Here is a 16,043-nt window from a genome sequence, read left to right as displayed (position 1 = left end):
CTTCACATTAGTTGGTAAGAATTGAATCCTGACTGGGAAGGGGGGTGGCATTAGAGACTCTTCTGTCTATCAAGTACTCATATCCCTATTTCTTTAGGTTTGGGATTCCTGTCCTTAGCAAGATAAGCACAAGGTACTTACTCCTCTCTCTAGTGAGATTATATTTGACTAGTGGTGTTCGGGCCATTAACACTTGTTATTTATTTTTCAGCATTGGTGTAAGCAGTGAGTGTGTTCCCCGCTCTTTTGTGGGATCAACTCCTCTGTCTGTCTCATTACAACAGCAGAGGCGTGTATCGTAAAAAAGAGTACCCTAGAGTGGAGGAGGCTTGTATTCTGGGAGGTCGATTCGAATCAAGCTCGTTGTTGATCTCGGCTTTGTGGCTTCGCCTACCTCCGAGACGACATCGCCCCTGGCAGTATAGACTTGGTAAGTAACACTCAACATGTTTCAGTTCTTTTTTGGATTCAATCCAGAACCTTCGTCAGGGGCAATACCCTAATGTTTGCACAAGCGTCTAGCTTTGCTAGGATTCTAGCACAAGTTTTTCAATGAATTTCAATGGCGTGGCATCTTTCCCCTATCAGACAAAGACAAAACATAAAAACTGGGATGAGTTTCTGATTCTCTCTTAACTAGTAGAGACTCCAAAAGTGAGTTTAACTCCAATAAAAGGTATCGTTAATTACCTGTATCGGAGTTATAGAGGGCGACCTTGTTTGATGTCACAAGTGTTGGAGCTCGTGGCTTTCTTCCTCTTTCCTAATAGATGACAAGCATATATAATGTATGCTTAAGTCGCAAGAAAATCCCCAAAGGGGGTTTTAACCAGTAACGTTCACCGCATAACCGTTCAATTCAGATAAGTCACATAAATTCTCACCTCTAGTCGTGTAGTAGTACTGAGGCTGGGTATGACGTGGGCAGACTGTTATTACAAAACCCTGTGGGTCAATAGTGCTGTTTTGACTGTACGGACCAGTAACTGATAGCGCACCATCTACAACGAAGGCAGAGCTGCGCATTAGCTAGACAGTTAATGTAGAGTTTAGTTAAGACTTCACACAAGATGCAAATACCTGAGTGTTCGAAAAAGGTTTCCCCGTATGGTGGTGGAGCCTTTGTTTTTTAATGGAGGTAAGCACTCTTGCTCGTGTATTTCGTGCCTCCGGACTTCCGTGTATTTCGGATGGCCGCGTGGTTCTAAATAAAAAAATATTAAGGACTTTTAAACTAAGGGCTATCTCCTCTTAGAATTCGCAAACGCAGAATGGATCCTGGCATTTAGACCTACTTGTATCTCTTGGTAAGCTCCATAAACTCTCTGTGCTGATTCCGACTGTCGTGGTCGTGTGGTCCTCGTGTCAGTGCCGTCATCATGGTGATGGGGGACGCGTCCTCTTATGGACTACGTTTCTAATGTTAACGCAGCGATCTGCAGCGCACTTGGAGAGGGCCACCTACCATTTCTAAAGTAAATGTAATTAATATATGTATGGATCTAATCAAGAATCTGAATGCGCTATCTCCTCAGTGGTGCTGGCCGCTTGTACAAACCTTTGGGCTGGATCTTTTTCATACATTTACTACCCCCTTTACCATCAATCCTCTATCACGTCTAACCCGACTTCGGATGTAATAGCTCTAGGCATTCCATTAGAGTTGGATCCCGCAGTCAAATATACTTAGCAGTCAGGAACAAAAAATCAATGTTCATTACAGGCATTTTTAATTTTCAAATGATTATTGCCTACATTTCATGGTGACCTCACTCGGTTGTTTGCCCACTCTCCATTTTCTGGGATTTATTCTCTCACGGGTTACAATGTTCTTTTAAGTAGTCCTACAGATTTCTCAGGTTAACCTGGAAGTGGGTAGTTATTGGGGGTGAGGAGTGTATAGTTATCAGCCATTAATCTAATTCCTAAGGGTCACGCCCTACTGGTATGGATTTATTGTTTAGGACTACACGCGTGATTGTGTGGGTACATGGGAATCATTATGATGATAGCTATCTAATCTTATGCCATTCAATGGCCTCATTGAGCCCTCCCACACCACCACTGAAAATGAGCCCCCCAGTGTAAAATCTGTGGTTTGCAATTTTTCTACCCCCATTTTGAATGCTACTGTGCCGAATGTGTTACCACTTGTGTCCACCCCCACTGAAAATGAGCCCCCCAGTGTAAAATCTGTGGTTTGCAATTCCTCCAACTCCCATAGCGCACCCGTGCACACCACCCCACTTACTCTCCCCATGAAACCCCCTCCAGCCACTACCGAACCCCATCTTAAATGCGCTATGATTAACGCTAGGTCCATCAATGCCCACGCGCTAGACATCCACGACCTCCTAACCACCCATGATCTCGATCTGATCATGATCTCAGAAACATGGCACACGAGGCCTCCGGCCCGGCGCTCGCACTACCCCCTGGATACTCCATCACTAGAAAAGATCGTCTATCCAAAGGTGGAGGCGTAGCAATCATTGCCAAAGACTGCTTTTCTATCAGGAAGGTAGAGAAATCCTTGCACAACAACAGTGGCTACCTCCAAGTCAAAATCAACCCCTCTCCCCAATGTACCATTGCTGGCCACATTGTCTACCGCCCCCCAGGCCCAACAGGTGACTTCCAAGCCTCTCTCATCCACCTCCTCTCTGACTACCTCAAAAAACAATCTAAAGCCATTCTCCTTGGGGACGTTAACCTAGGTCTCCTGGACAGTAAGGACCCAGCAGCCAAATTCCTTGACTACAATAATACCATCTTTAGCCCAACCCACACCCAGGGCAGAACTCTCAACTGGATCGCACAACATAACTGCCCACTCATCATCACTGGGAACACTCCCACCCCATGGTCAGACCACCACATCATCACCTTCAGCATCCTCACCACCTGCTCCATCACCCCCCACCCCAACCACTGCCACCCTGCCTCACCAGAAGCTCCCGCCAGCTCACTAAGGAAAGGCTACTGCCCTTCCTCCAAGGCCCAGCCTTCAGACCCCCTTTCTCCACTGACCCAGAAACACTCGCTACAGCCTACGAAGTTGCCATCAAAGCAGCTATTAACTCCATTGCCCCCCTTAAACTCTGTAAGTCTAAACCCACCACCCATTCCAACTCATGGTTCACCCCGGACCTCCTCACAATCCGCAACGAAAAAAAGGCTGCTCTTACTCAGTTGCAAATGTCCCACTCTGATAAAGACAAAATGACCTTTAAATCCTGCTCCACCAAATATAAAAAAGCAATCACCCAAGCAAAGGCCAAATCCTTTGAATCCAGAATCTCGGAAGCCCAATCCAGTACCAAAGAAATATTTGCCATTTTTAGGGAGCTAGAGACACCTACCCCTGCCCCCCAGAACTTCACCAAAGACAAAGCCTGGTGTGATGATATACAAATAGCCATGAAAAATAAATTGAGCCTGCTCCAAAACAAAATATTAGCCACCAAGCAAGCCCTACCCAACACGCACACCCCTATCCCACCACCAGCCCCGGACCCCCCAACCTTTTTCATTCAAACCCATTCTAGAAAAAGACATCATCAACATAATGAGGAAGATCAAACCTTCCAACTGAAAAGGTGATGCCTGCCCAGCCACCATTAGCAAAGACTGCACTGAAGCACTTGCTCCCTTCCTTACAGCCTTTGTAAACGCCTCATTTGCCACAGGGAAAGTCCCCGCCTCCCTAGAGGAAGCCTGGGTCAGCCCTCTCTTAAAAAAACCAACTCTCGACCCCACATCCCCCAACAACTATAGACCTATCACCACTGTCCCTTTCCTCCTCAAAATACTGGACAAAGCAGCCTACCTGCAGGTTCAACACTTCATTGAAGAGAACAAACTCCTTGGTCTCCGCCAATCTGGCTTCCGCCCCAGACACGGGACTGAAACTGCCTTACTTGAACTGAAAATCCAGATGGACGATGCCAGAGACATGGGCAAACCTGAACTTCTCTTACTTCTCGACCTATCCGTGGCTTTCGACCTCGTTGACCATGACGTCCTATGCCACCACCTCTCCTCTACTGCCAAATTCTCCCCTGAAGCCATAGCATGGATCACCTCCTTCCTACAAGACAGAACCATGCAAGTATTCTCTGTCCTAGCATCCGCATCACCAACTATCATTCTCTGCGGTGTGCCCCAAGGCTCCTGCCTCTCACCCACCCTCTACAACATTTTCACACGACCCCTTTTCCTCATCCTCGACGCCATGGGCATTTCATATACTAACTACGCCAACGACACACAGATTTTCCGCACCCTCACTGGCGACTATGACACTGACTCCATGACCCTCAACAACCTCTACAACACCATCCAAGCCTGGATGGCAGACAATGGACTATGCCTCAACTCTGACAAGACTGAACTCCTCCTGGTAGGCTCACCTGACACGCTGAAAAACCTAGACTCCCAATTCAGCCATTACACCATAGAATCCATCAAAATACCTGTCTCAGAATCAGTCAAAACCCTTGGAGTCTACTTGTATTCCAACCTATCCATGGATAGACAAGTCAACGCTATAGCCTTTGTGGCTGGATATCATGCCAAACTAAACAACGCAGTCAGGCCCTTTCGCTCCAAAGAAAACTGCACAAACATAGCCAGAGCCATCACTGGATCAGGCTTGACTACTGTAATGTACTCTTCCTAGGTACCTCCAACAAAAACCTAGAGAGGTTACAAATCATACAGAACAGTGCTCTCCGGGCAGGCCAAGGCATTGCCAAAAGAGAACACATATCAGAGGCCAGAAAACTAGCCCATTGGCTCCCAATAAAACAAAGGATCATCTTCAAGACTCTGACACTGACCCACAAGTGCATTCACCTTACTGCCCCTGACTACCTCTCTCAAATGATCCACCCCGTCTCCTCTACTAGGCCAACCAGATCACCATATACAAACATGCTGTCTGTGCCATTAGTAAAAAAAAGCTAGAGCGGGCGGATCCAGCTTCCCATATCTCGCACCCACCGGCTGGAACGCCCTACCTCCCACAATGCGAGGTGAGACCTCCCTCAGTGCCTTCCGCAAAACCATGAAAACCATCTTACTCACATAAGTTGTGCCGCACCAGTGGTATCCATATCATATTCACATGTTCCTACTGCATAAACTGTATTGCAATGACTAACTGTACCGACCAAAATATCAGTTTTATGCCTTGTAGAATTCATAATGTACCACTGAATGCCACATTGCCTTTAACTAAGCTCTTGCAAGTAACAGCGCCTCAATGCCCATGGGCTGCTAGCGCGCTATATACATTTAAATAAATAAATACATATATCCGGTAGATCATCTCCTGTTCTTTCCTGAAGAGCAAATTCTTGATCTGGGCTGTATTACCACCTTTAAAGGTCTGTAGCACAGGCCACGTGAAATCATTGTGTGCATGGTTTTTCTCTTGGAAATGTTATACCATTGGAGCTTTTTCTGTTCTATTTTTCAGACAGCTACGGTGTTCAATTATTCGAATTTTGATTTTACGATTGGTTTTTCCCCACATACAAAAGGCCACCTGGACATCTTATCATGTAGATGACGTGGGTGGTGTTACAATTAGAAAAACCACGTTGTGTCCAGTTCTTACTGGTTCCAATGTCCACTTCCGAGCTTTTCTTCGTCATCTTACACACTCCACGTGTGCCGCATGGGTGGTCTCCTCGTGGGTTCCCGGCCTCCCACTGGGTCGAGTTTCCACTTTCTGGTTTTGTCTGTAGTTTACTTCTGCTGATCTTATTACCAATAGTGCTACTTTTTTTGTATGCAAAAATCGGGCATTTCAGTTTAGTTTTCGAGGTGTTACATACTTTCCAGTGTTTCTGGATCACACTTTTGATTTTCAGGCTTAGATTTGAGAAAGTGCTTACACAGACCAATCTTTCTTCTGGTTTCTGTTGTGGTTTAGTATCCAGTAAGGCTTCCCTATTGTTGTTTCCAGCTCTCTTTGTTGCTCTCCGGACCATTTTTTTTAGGATATCCCTGTTTCTGTAGTTTTTGACTTAAGCTTTTACATTCCTCATCATATGTACTGTTGTTTGAGCTGTTTCTCTTAAGTCTGAGGAATTGTCCGAATGGGAGATTGTCCCAAAGGTGCTTCACGTGATGGCTCGAGTAGTCCAGCAGGGAGTTTTTATCAGTTGGTTTATGAAATGGCTTGACCAGCAGATGTCCGTTGTGATGGAATATCGTGAGGTCCAGAAAATTCGTATTGGTATTACTTATGGTCATTGTGAATTTTAAATGAGGATTTAGGGTGTTAATCCACTCATAGAAATGTTCAACCTCTTCTCGTGTTCCTTTCCAGATTATCAGAATGTCATCAATATATCTTGTCCATTTACAGATCTTGTTCTTAAATGGATTGGACTCGGGGTAGATGTATTTCTTTTTTAAAAAATTCAACAAACAAATTTGCTAGGATAGCGGCCATAGTTGCCCCCATTGCGGTACCGTCTATCTGTTGATAGTAGGTGCCATTGAATTCGAAGAAGTTGTTGGTAAGTGCATTCTCAATGCACCATAAAATGAACGAGGATGGTACTGGGTCAGCATCTCTTCTGGTGAGAAGGATTTCTTCTACCACAGCAATTGTGGCTTGTTGGGGAATATTTGTATACAGTGATACAATATCCATGCCTACCAGCAGATGGGTGTCGGTGTCGAAGTCCTGATTTTCAAAAAGTTTAATGGTGGATTTAGTGTCTTTCAAATATGGCTGCATTTGGGTCACATAACCCTTTAAATAGTGATCCGTATATTTAGACAAAGGTTCCAGGACCGAGTTTATGCCTGATACGATTGGCCTACCAGGAGGTTTTTCCTGAGTTTTATGGACTTTGGGCAGGCAGTAGAATGTAGGTGTTTTCGGTTTTGTATTGGTTAGGAAGTCTGCTTCTTGTTATGAGATCCATTCCCTTTCGTGTGCCTTAGTTGTTTTTTCTGTGATCATTTTTAAGAGTTTCTTTGGTGGATCTTCTTGTAATTTATTGTAATAAGCAGTGTTGTTAAGTTGACTCATGCATTCCTCAATGTAATCAGTCCGGTTCATCATCACTATTCCTCCGCCTTTATCAGCCTTTTTAATTATAATGAGCGGGTTACGTGCCACGGATTCAACTGCTTCTTTCTCAATTTTTGAAAGGTTCTGAAAGGGTGTGGTTTTCCTTCTTTCAAGTTTTTCGATATCTACCAGTACTTTGTTTTGAAAGACCAGTGATTCTGGACAGTGGCTAAAGGTGGGGGCACAGAAGGATGGGGTCGCAAATATGCCTGCTGCCTGTAGCACTTACAGGGATAGGTGGCAATTTCTGCTCATGGGTCGGGCTGGCTGGGACGAGGGAGTCACATGTTTCCTTTGTGTGTGACACTGGTCATTTGTGGGTGGTGAAGGGGCTTAGCACTGATGTGACTTAGTGCCAGGGGAAGCATGACGGGCACACACAAATTTAGCTGTGGCATGGGGATGTGTGTCTGAGTGGCAGCAGAAGCATGTTCTGTTGGCAGTACAAGGTGTCTTTGCTGTTCTAGGTATATTAATGGTATGAGTGATGTTTTGGGGGAGGATGTATGTCGGTGTGTGCACCCAGGTTGCAGGTCTCTTGGGGGTGGAGGGGACAGGCATGGCTTTATTGGTGTTGTGCACAATGCACTTGACATTCATGTCATATGTTTCTGCAGTAGTGGGTGCAGGGTGGACAGGGAGGATGATGTTACATTGGAGTTACGTGTACTCACCAGCCTCTTCAGGTATCCTGGCTCCGGCCTCTGCAGCACTGACCCCTTCCATCACCTCAAGGTGCAGCACACTGCTGCACGTCTCCTCACATGGCAGCAGGTGTATTGGGGATGCACTCCTGCCACCTGTGGCCATGCCCTGTCTGCGCTGGGCCGAGAGGAGGTTGCGCACACCCTCAAACGCCAGTCGTCCCATCTCTTGCGGCAGTCTCGCACAGTACAGGGGTTGTACCAACTGCTGAGACTTTCTGGGCAACCTCCTCCCAGATGGTCTTCTTCCGCAGCTGTGCCTGCCTGCGCTGGTCATTTGCAAAAAGCTCACCAGCAGGCTGGATTATGGTGTCCAACAACATGTTAAAGGTCTGCCTCACTGAACCGTGGCTTGCGCCTCCGGGTCTCATAGACTCTTGATGCCATGTTAAGGGTGGAGTTTCTGTGGTCAAGAGTGGGGTATGTCTGTGCTTTCCGGATTACAATGGACTGTGTTTTAGTAATGGCCGCCGGATGATTTGCTATTCCGGCGAAAACAGTATTTCCGGTAACGGTATTTGCAGCACCGCTGTTACCGGTGTCTCTGGAACTGTGTTGCCGGATTCGGAGTCACAGGCACCGAGGACGATGGTGTTGTCATTTTGTGAGGGTTTTGTTGGTATTTCCGGCATGCCGGGGTCGCGGTTTCCGGCATCACGGATTGCCAGACACGGTGGCACCGGCATGCCGAAAAATCAAATTTCTTACCCGTAATGAGGCCCATGGTCTAAAGAGTTTCCAATAGTTGATGGTTGTACAATCCTGTCGGCTATATCAGCCAAAGTTCAAATGAAGAAAGCTGCAGGGAGGGACGTTATTTATTGGCAGATGTGGGTGAAATTAGTATTAAAATGGTAGAAAATTCTCTTGAGCAGAACTATGAGGCTCACCCCAGATCTTGTTTTACCAATATACATGACAATGCACTGAGTGGGCCCAATGTACTCACCCACGAGGCTCAGCGAAGTGGCCCAGCGCACCCCAACAGCTCTCTCCTTCTGTCACTACGAGCGTTTTAGGACCGTTGTGCATTCTGAGCCTTCAGCTTCACTCATCCTCAGAGTTCTTATTGCACGAACCTCATATCTATCTGCTTGATATTGAAATGCAGAAATCTCCACACACTCACTCCAGGGTTCACATCTATGATCTCGTTCTATCATTCAGTCCCACAACTTACCTCCTCTCACCCTGAGCGCCTCAAGCAGTGTTAATGCCCTGTACCTCGCTTACCCTCAGGGCTGGCTTCCTCGGACGAATGTGACATCCACTCCATCTCCACGGACTCCAGCAGTTCTCCCTTTGAGAGATGAATAACCTGTAAGCGCCTCAGGCTCACCAGATCAGTGTCCTTCAACCCGGCCTCCAGATCTCTCACCACCTGTCTTCCCGGCTGGCTGGTCAGAACTGTGATCTGAAACAAAACAGCGACTTAAAGGATTCCCATATCATCTATATTTGGTGTAAAGATGAAAGAATGACTCTACTTCTTTCATATATCAACATGTTTTGCATGCTGCTGCACCACTAGACCAAGAAACCTCCTTACAACTAAGTGCCAGAGCAGTAACAATGAACAGACATATGTGCATAAACTGATCAAAGGTGGATATAAAGGAGCCAAACACAGTTTACCAGAAAGCTGCAATCGTAGAAAATATAGATGCAAGGGGAAAACTGGAACTACCAAGTGGCTGCAAGAGGGTCCCCTGCTGCTCACACTAACCCATAAAAGGAAAAGGATGGTTTAAGGTTAAAACAGATAAAAATACGTAATACATAGATCCTATTCAGAGTGCATGCACCCAATTGCAATCCTTATTTTCTGGACAATTAGGGTGAGAGGCTTACACTCTGTCCAGTGGAGCCACTTTCAGATGGGTATCAAAGCAGTTTTGGTGTATGCAAGTATGTACAGCATAACACTGAGATGAGGCTTTAGCACCACCTTAACCCTGAAGACTTTGGCATATGGTTGACTGATTAACAGTCTTTGAAGACCCTCTACTTTCCTGACTGAAGGAGTTGCAATGATGAAGTCTGCGGTCTACGCCACCAATTTCATATCGACTCCCGACACCTGAAAGTGGTACTCACGTGACAAATTATAGTGTCACTTTTCCCTCAGGACTGATATTGCCCATTTTGGGCTGTGCGAGTCTTTATTTCATTCAGGGTACCATCCACCACTTTGCTGAAACGTTCTGTGACATAGAATTGCTTCTCAACAATACTAGACTGGTGTGTATGGCCTTCATCCAGGCTTGGCAAAAAAGGACAACTCCACGGTCCGGATGGAGGAAGCCTTCAACGTGGCCATCAACTGCAGAGTCAACATCCAAGTCCAATTCCAATGGTCCAGTATCTGCCCCGATTGTTGCTAGGTGGATGTTCGACAAGCGACAGAATGTTTCTCTTATGGGTCTGTTTTCCTAATCATAGTTCTCAAATTCTACCTCCTCCACTCAGTGCAACAGAAGAGGTGTGAGAGCTAGTGTAACAGGATAGCATAGCAGCAGAAGAGTTAGAAGATCTCCAGCCAGTGAGATGAGTTGGAAACCATGAGAAAAGATCAGGCAATCCAGAATGTAAAATGCATAGAAACGACCTGTACTATTTACTCAAAGAGGTCCTTAGGTCCTCATCAAAGTTCTTCTAGGTGCTTGAGGAACACCGGGTTCAAGATGTAGAGGGTTTCACCTGCATGCTAGCCGTCTGGTGTTTTGCTTCTTAAATTTCTCCAAGATGAGCTGGAGGGACTGCAGCAAGGGCGGCTGGAAAAGGTTGATATCCTCCTCTGTGAGAGTTGGCAGAAAGTCGTCTTGTGGCAGGCAGGGTGAGTGTAGGTACCTCAGGAATATATTTTTATTAAGAAAATTAAATTCATGGATTGACTTCCAGGAACATCTCTAGCCAATCAGAAAATTCCTCAATAATTGCTAGCAAGGCAGACATGTCTACAGATGCCTGTCGAAAAAACGTTGACAGCCTTTCTGCATACAGTAACTATTCCCTTGTCTATAAGACAGTTGTAATGCATGCATGTAACCCTGCATGCTGAGTACTGATCATCACAGGTTTCACTGGTTGTGTAAACGTAACCACATCTGCTGTTTATTAATATATGTTTTATTCACTACATGATGGTATTAGAATATATACATACTTTTGGGTATTGTAAAATGTTCTGCTGTGATGCATTAGCATTCCAGCATAGAATTGGAATCATGCTGGGACCAAAAGAATATTAGGTTTTGAAAACAAACTGATGAGCTTGTTGTAGATTTTGGGGCTAAGTTGTCCAGAGACTCGCCAGCTCCTGTGTGGTCTACGCAGCATAATACTGGTGACGAGGATCATAAGAGAAGTGCCTGCCAGAAGCCCCAGCCTGGCGCTCAGAGTGTGAGCGTCCATCCGAGGTTCGAAGAATGCCCCTACCCCCAACGCAACAGAGATCTGAAGGCAGCGCCAACTACTGCAACGCTGCTCAGGTTGGTGATTTAATTTGAGGCCTGGCGTGGGGATCACAGACGCTGCGGTCACTCCCTGCAGCTTAATAGGAGGCGAGCGTAGTCTTACGGGATTTGGCGCCGGCCATCTTGAGGACAGGCAAAGAATACATTCCTATGTTTGAAGCCTGAAAAAAGGAAATAAATGTGTGCAACGTGATGCCTGAACACTTTTAAATGACTGAATGCACTAATGTACTGACAACCAGCATTTGGAAGCGCTCAATCAAAAGTACATATGATATGGCATTTATAACGCGCCTATACACAAGTGTTTCACGGCGCAAGAGGCCAGTTATTTTTTGCGGAAGATAAAAGAAAGTGAATATTTCGGGGCCAACGTTGTTTTTAGTGCATCCAGGTGAGCCAGCAGTAAAGTGGGCAGACTGGAAAGAGGGCTTTATGCACTTAATGCATTACCTGCATGGGGTTTATGGGAGCAATTTTGCATTTTATCGAAAGGACTCCCTTTAGTATCATTGTCTGGGCCAAGAAGGGCATGCAGTTTTCAAGAAATTGGTGAACTTGCAAGCTCAAGAAATAGAAGGTTTATCTACCTTCGAACAAAGTCTGTTGAAGCTGGACAGACATTTCATCGTGAAGGAAAAGAAATTCTTGGCCAGAAATCACTCTCAGAGATCAACAAGCTTGGGAATCAGTTGAAGAATATGTTACTATTCTTCGTGGGTTGGCTATCAAGTGCGACTATAGCCACTGTAGGGATGAACATATCAAGGATCAGCTGATGATAACATGTGTGGAACACAAGATCAGGGATGCCCTGTGGAGAAAGAGAGCCAGTGGAGCAGATTTTTCTCTGGAGAGGGCAATTGAAATAGCTAAAATGGTAGAACAAACAGAGAAGCGCATTAAGAAGTTGGACACAGAGTCTGATACAACTGTTCCGGGAAATGCCGATGCTGTCGACCAAGTAAAATAGATGTGGGAGTCCAGATCATCTTGCAGGGTTTTGGACATCTTGCCACATGCAGTGACTGTGGCAGGTAGGGCCATTGGTCTCGCTGTTGCAAGCACTGGAATAAACAAGGAAGTGTCAAAATGGTGCAGGATAGCATGACACATTGACAAAATGAGGGGAGTGATGGGGAGGAAGTATGTGTAGTAAATGCAGTGGACGCTTTCCCCAAACGTATAAAAACCACATGCAGAAATAATGGTGAATGCCGTACCAGTGAAGCTATTAATTGATAGTGGGGTAAATTATAACCTAGTGAACATGGAAACCTGGAGAGAGAAATTGAATTCTTACGATTTGTTGGAAGCGAGTGTGTGTGCACATGCCTATGACGACGTTCCTATCAATATTGTGGGTGAGTTTTCAGCCCATTTCAGTTATCATGGAAGCAATGCCCAAGGCATGGTGAGGGTGACTTCGAAGGGTGGCAATTTACTGTCCTGGGATGCACAAGCTGACCTTGGTTTGAGGCTCGACCCCGATCATCCCTCACAAGTACTAGTTATGCAGAAGGCTTCTGGGAATGTGGAGGTTGTCCATGTAAGAGAGACTGACATGCGGAAGTTGCTTTCAAGTGTCTTCACTGAGTAGATGGGATGTCTGAAGGGGTTTATTAATTTGATTAGGATGAAACCGGGAGCAGTGTCTGTGAGGGCAAGGAGCACCATACCGCTGGTTCTAAAGGCGGATGTGGAAAGAGAACTCAACCGCATGCTGGATGAAGGGATAATAGAGAAGGCAGATGCGGCTCAATGGATAAATCCGATAGTAGCCGTCCAAAAGCCAAATGGCACTCTGAGATTGTGCATTGATCTCAGGAGGGGTCTAAACGGTAGTGTGATGCCAGATAGATTCCCGCTCCCCAAGATTGATGACTTGTTGGTGAAAATTGGTGGGGAAGCAATATTTTAAACCCTCGATTAAAGGCAGCATATCATTAGGTCAAGCTTCACACAAGTTCCATGGACCGGAATGCTTTTTTTATTTATTATTTTGTTGTGTTTAGTTCGTTTAACAAACTTTTACAACAATATATTTTACATTTACCAATTTTGCAATATTTCTTACAATTTCATATGTATAGTCAAAAAAATGAGAATCATATTTACAATTATTACAAATAAGCATCTCTTAGCATATTCCTACTATTTCACAGAAATAATGAATACTGTTGCATTGCCAAATTCAATTAATCACTATGCCAATGCAGTATGTTACAAACAATATCCACTGTGTACCCCGGGATAACCCGCAAATATAGAAATTCAGTTAAAATGTACGCTAAATTTCTTTTTTAAGTAATAACCAAAACCCAACATCCTCCTCTCCTCTATTTATTAGCATGAATGTGCTATACGCAAATGAAGTCTGCATGAATATCTGTAAGCCTCATCTAATGTTAATGTTAATGTTAAAGGACATTTGTACCGCGCACTATCTCCACCGGAGTGGTCCCTTGGCGCTCTGGCGGCTCTGAAACAGGAGGGGAGGTTGAGTTAGTGTGAGGAAGCAGGAAAAGTGCATGAGAGCAGTGATGTGCTGTTGGCGGCCTCAGCCCGGTGGGTCCGTTGGCTGGGCCTGGGGTGTTTGCGGCCGGTAGTCGTCGTGTACTGTTGTGCAAGGCTATGTGAGTTTTGTTTTGTTGTTGTAGTGTAGTGAAGTTTGTGCGGTTTGTTGTGCTGTAGGTTTTGGTTGTGTTTGGTTTGGAGTTTGAGAGTTGTATGCAGAAAGGGAAATTGTTAGTAGGGGTTGGTTAGTTTGCGTCTCTATCCTGATTTGAAGCGCTCGGCTTGCGTATTCTCCCCTGTTGCGGCTATGTCCTGACCTGGGTCTAACTGGCATACAGGTTCCTTACTCCTCTAGCCCCCGCCTCTAACATGCTCTCTCATAGCTCCCCTTATCTTCCATTCATACTCCTGTGGCCATTGCACCTGCCAAGGACAACCTCTCAGGTAGTGGGGTGATTGCCAATATCTTGATAATTCCACACCCAATGAGGTTTTTGCTCAAACACATGCGGCCGAACATACCCTATTCACTTATATGACGCAAGTTTCTCCCCCTTTTCTACTTACAAGGAGTATCAGGCATGCAGATTACAGAACTTTTCCACAGCGGTCAGCTAAACCCAGATAACTTTTGCTGTAATTCTACATCAATAATGTACAATAGACGTACCAAGGCTAGAACCAGCATAACATTTATCCCCACATGCAGCGGATCCACAGCCATTCCCTCCCACACAAGGTGGAGCTAATATTCGCCTCCCCAAAAGTAGTGCTTCGATATGTATCAAAGTAACCGCAGTACACTATAATAACTAATGATTCTTTCTTTGTAGAATTTGCACAAAACCGACATGCACCAAAGTTCGCCTCTCTGGGTTCTTTACACCAAAATTGCATTTTTTCATTAGTGGGAAACTGGTTTAGTTTGAAGCGTAAATACGTATCACAGGCCATTTTGCCTGGAAATGGAACCAGATATCTCGATCTTGGTGTACGTTTGGTAAGAAAATGTGCAATTTCCGTGTACAGTTTATACTTTGGAATGATCTCAATAGTAGCTATCCAATCACATTTGAAAAGCTTTTTTTTACATAAGTGGGGTGCAACTGGAGGTCACCAATCATCACGTTGATGCTGTCCAATAGAGTTAACATTTCCTCGTGATATCTTTTAATGGAGTTTGGATGATTTTCTGCCATCATGTTGGAAATGTTCTCGTACAAGGAATTCTGCGGTGGGTCCAACATTTTGGAAAAATTGTTGAGACACCTCCATTTGAGGCGGGCTGCGAGCTGTGCCTGCAGTTGATGCGCAGAGTGAGCGTACATTAGGTGCTTAGAAGCATATCCAATGCAACATGCATTAAAGTCTCCTCCAATGTTAATATGATTTTGAGAATGACAGGAGTAAATATCCTCCGGAATTAAATTCAGCTGATTTAACATTGCATCCAAAGGCATCCTGAATGCTTTTATAACTCCATTTGGCTTATATCGATGTAAGAGGATGCCATTTGAGTTGGTGTCTGTGTCTAGTGTGTTGGAGAGGGTCATAAACAAGCTTCTCAAGAGTCTTGCATGAACGGGCTGTTATCAGTATGGCATATTGGTGTGGGGCAAGGATGTGAAGGAACATGAAGAGCGAAGCAGGCGTTAAGTAGAATAGCAGAAGCAGGACTGACCATATCTTTGGACAAGTGTAAATTTGGTTTGGAGAAGGTGCAATATTTGGGGCATGAGCTGTCTGCAGAGGGTGTGAAACCAAAATATGCAACCCATGGAAGCGATAAGGAATAGAATGCTCCAAAAGACAAAAAACCACGAGGATGCTCGTTAAGAAAGGTGTGAGATTCAACTGGTGTGAGAGGTGCAACAGAGAGTTTGAAGACATCAGGGACTGTTTAGTAGGTGCCCCCATTTAAAATTGATTTGAAGATGATTGGGAGGTACAGTTGTACAGTTATGCGAGCGAGGGTGGCCTTGGGTGTGTGCTAATGCAGAGGAAAGGAAACGCATTGCACAGTGGCATTTCTGTCACGTGTGTTGAAGGAAGCTGAGAAGCGATACTCAGTTGTCAAGGGAAGCCTTAGCCTGTGTGTGGGGAATTGAGAAATTCCGCCAATTTGTGTGGGGAAGGACATTTGTTGAGGTGACGGACCACAAGTCATTGGTCGGCATCTTTAACAGAAAGGGGCTAGACATGGAGGTGAGGAATGTAAAAGGAGAGCTAAATGTGATAGTGGACGCGTTG

The 16,043-nt window shown here is 45.2% G+C and overlaps 1 protein-coding gene across 3 annotated transcripts in view; it reads right to left on the bottom strand.

The window, feature by feature from the left end:
• Positions 1 to 16,043, bottom strand: part of M1AP (meiosis 1 associated protein) — a 568,197-nt gene that overhangs the window by 340,988 nt on the left and 211,166 nt on the right. For all 3 annotated transcript variants that reach the window (XM_069632517.1, XM_069632519.1, XM_069632518.1), the window contains exon 4: positions 9,034 to 9,214. In XM_069632517.1, coding sequence (XP_069488618.1) covers positions 9,034 to 9,214 — 181 coding nt within the window. The remainder of the gene's footprint in view (positions 1 to 9,033; positions 9,215 to 16,043) is intronic.

Source organism: Ambystoma mexicanum, chromosome 6q (genome assembly GCF_040938575.1).
Source record: "Ambystoma mexicanum isolate Mex_15411 chromosome 6q, UKY_AmexF1_1, whole genome shotgun sequence".
Taxonomy (NCBI): domain Eukaryota; kingdom Metazoa; phylum Chordata; class Amphibia; order Caudata; family Ambystomatidae; genus Ambystoma; species Ambystoma mexicanum.
This window is presented reverse-complemented; position numbering and strand designations above follow the sequence as displayed.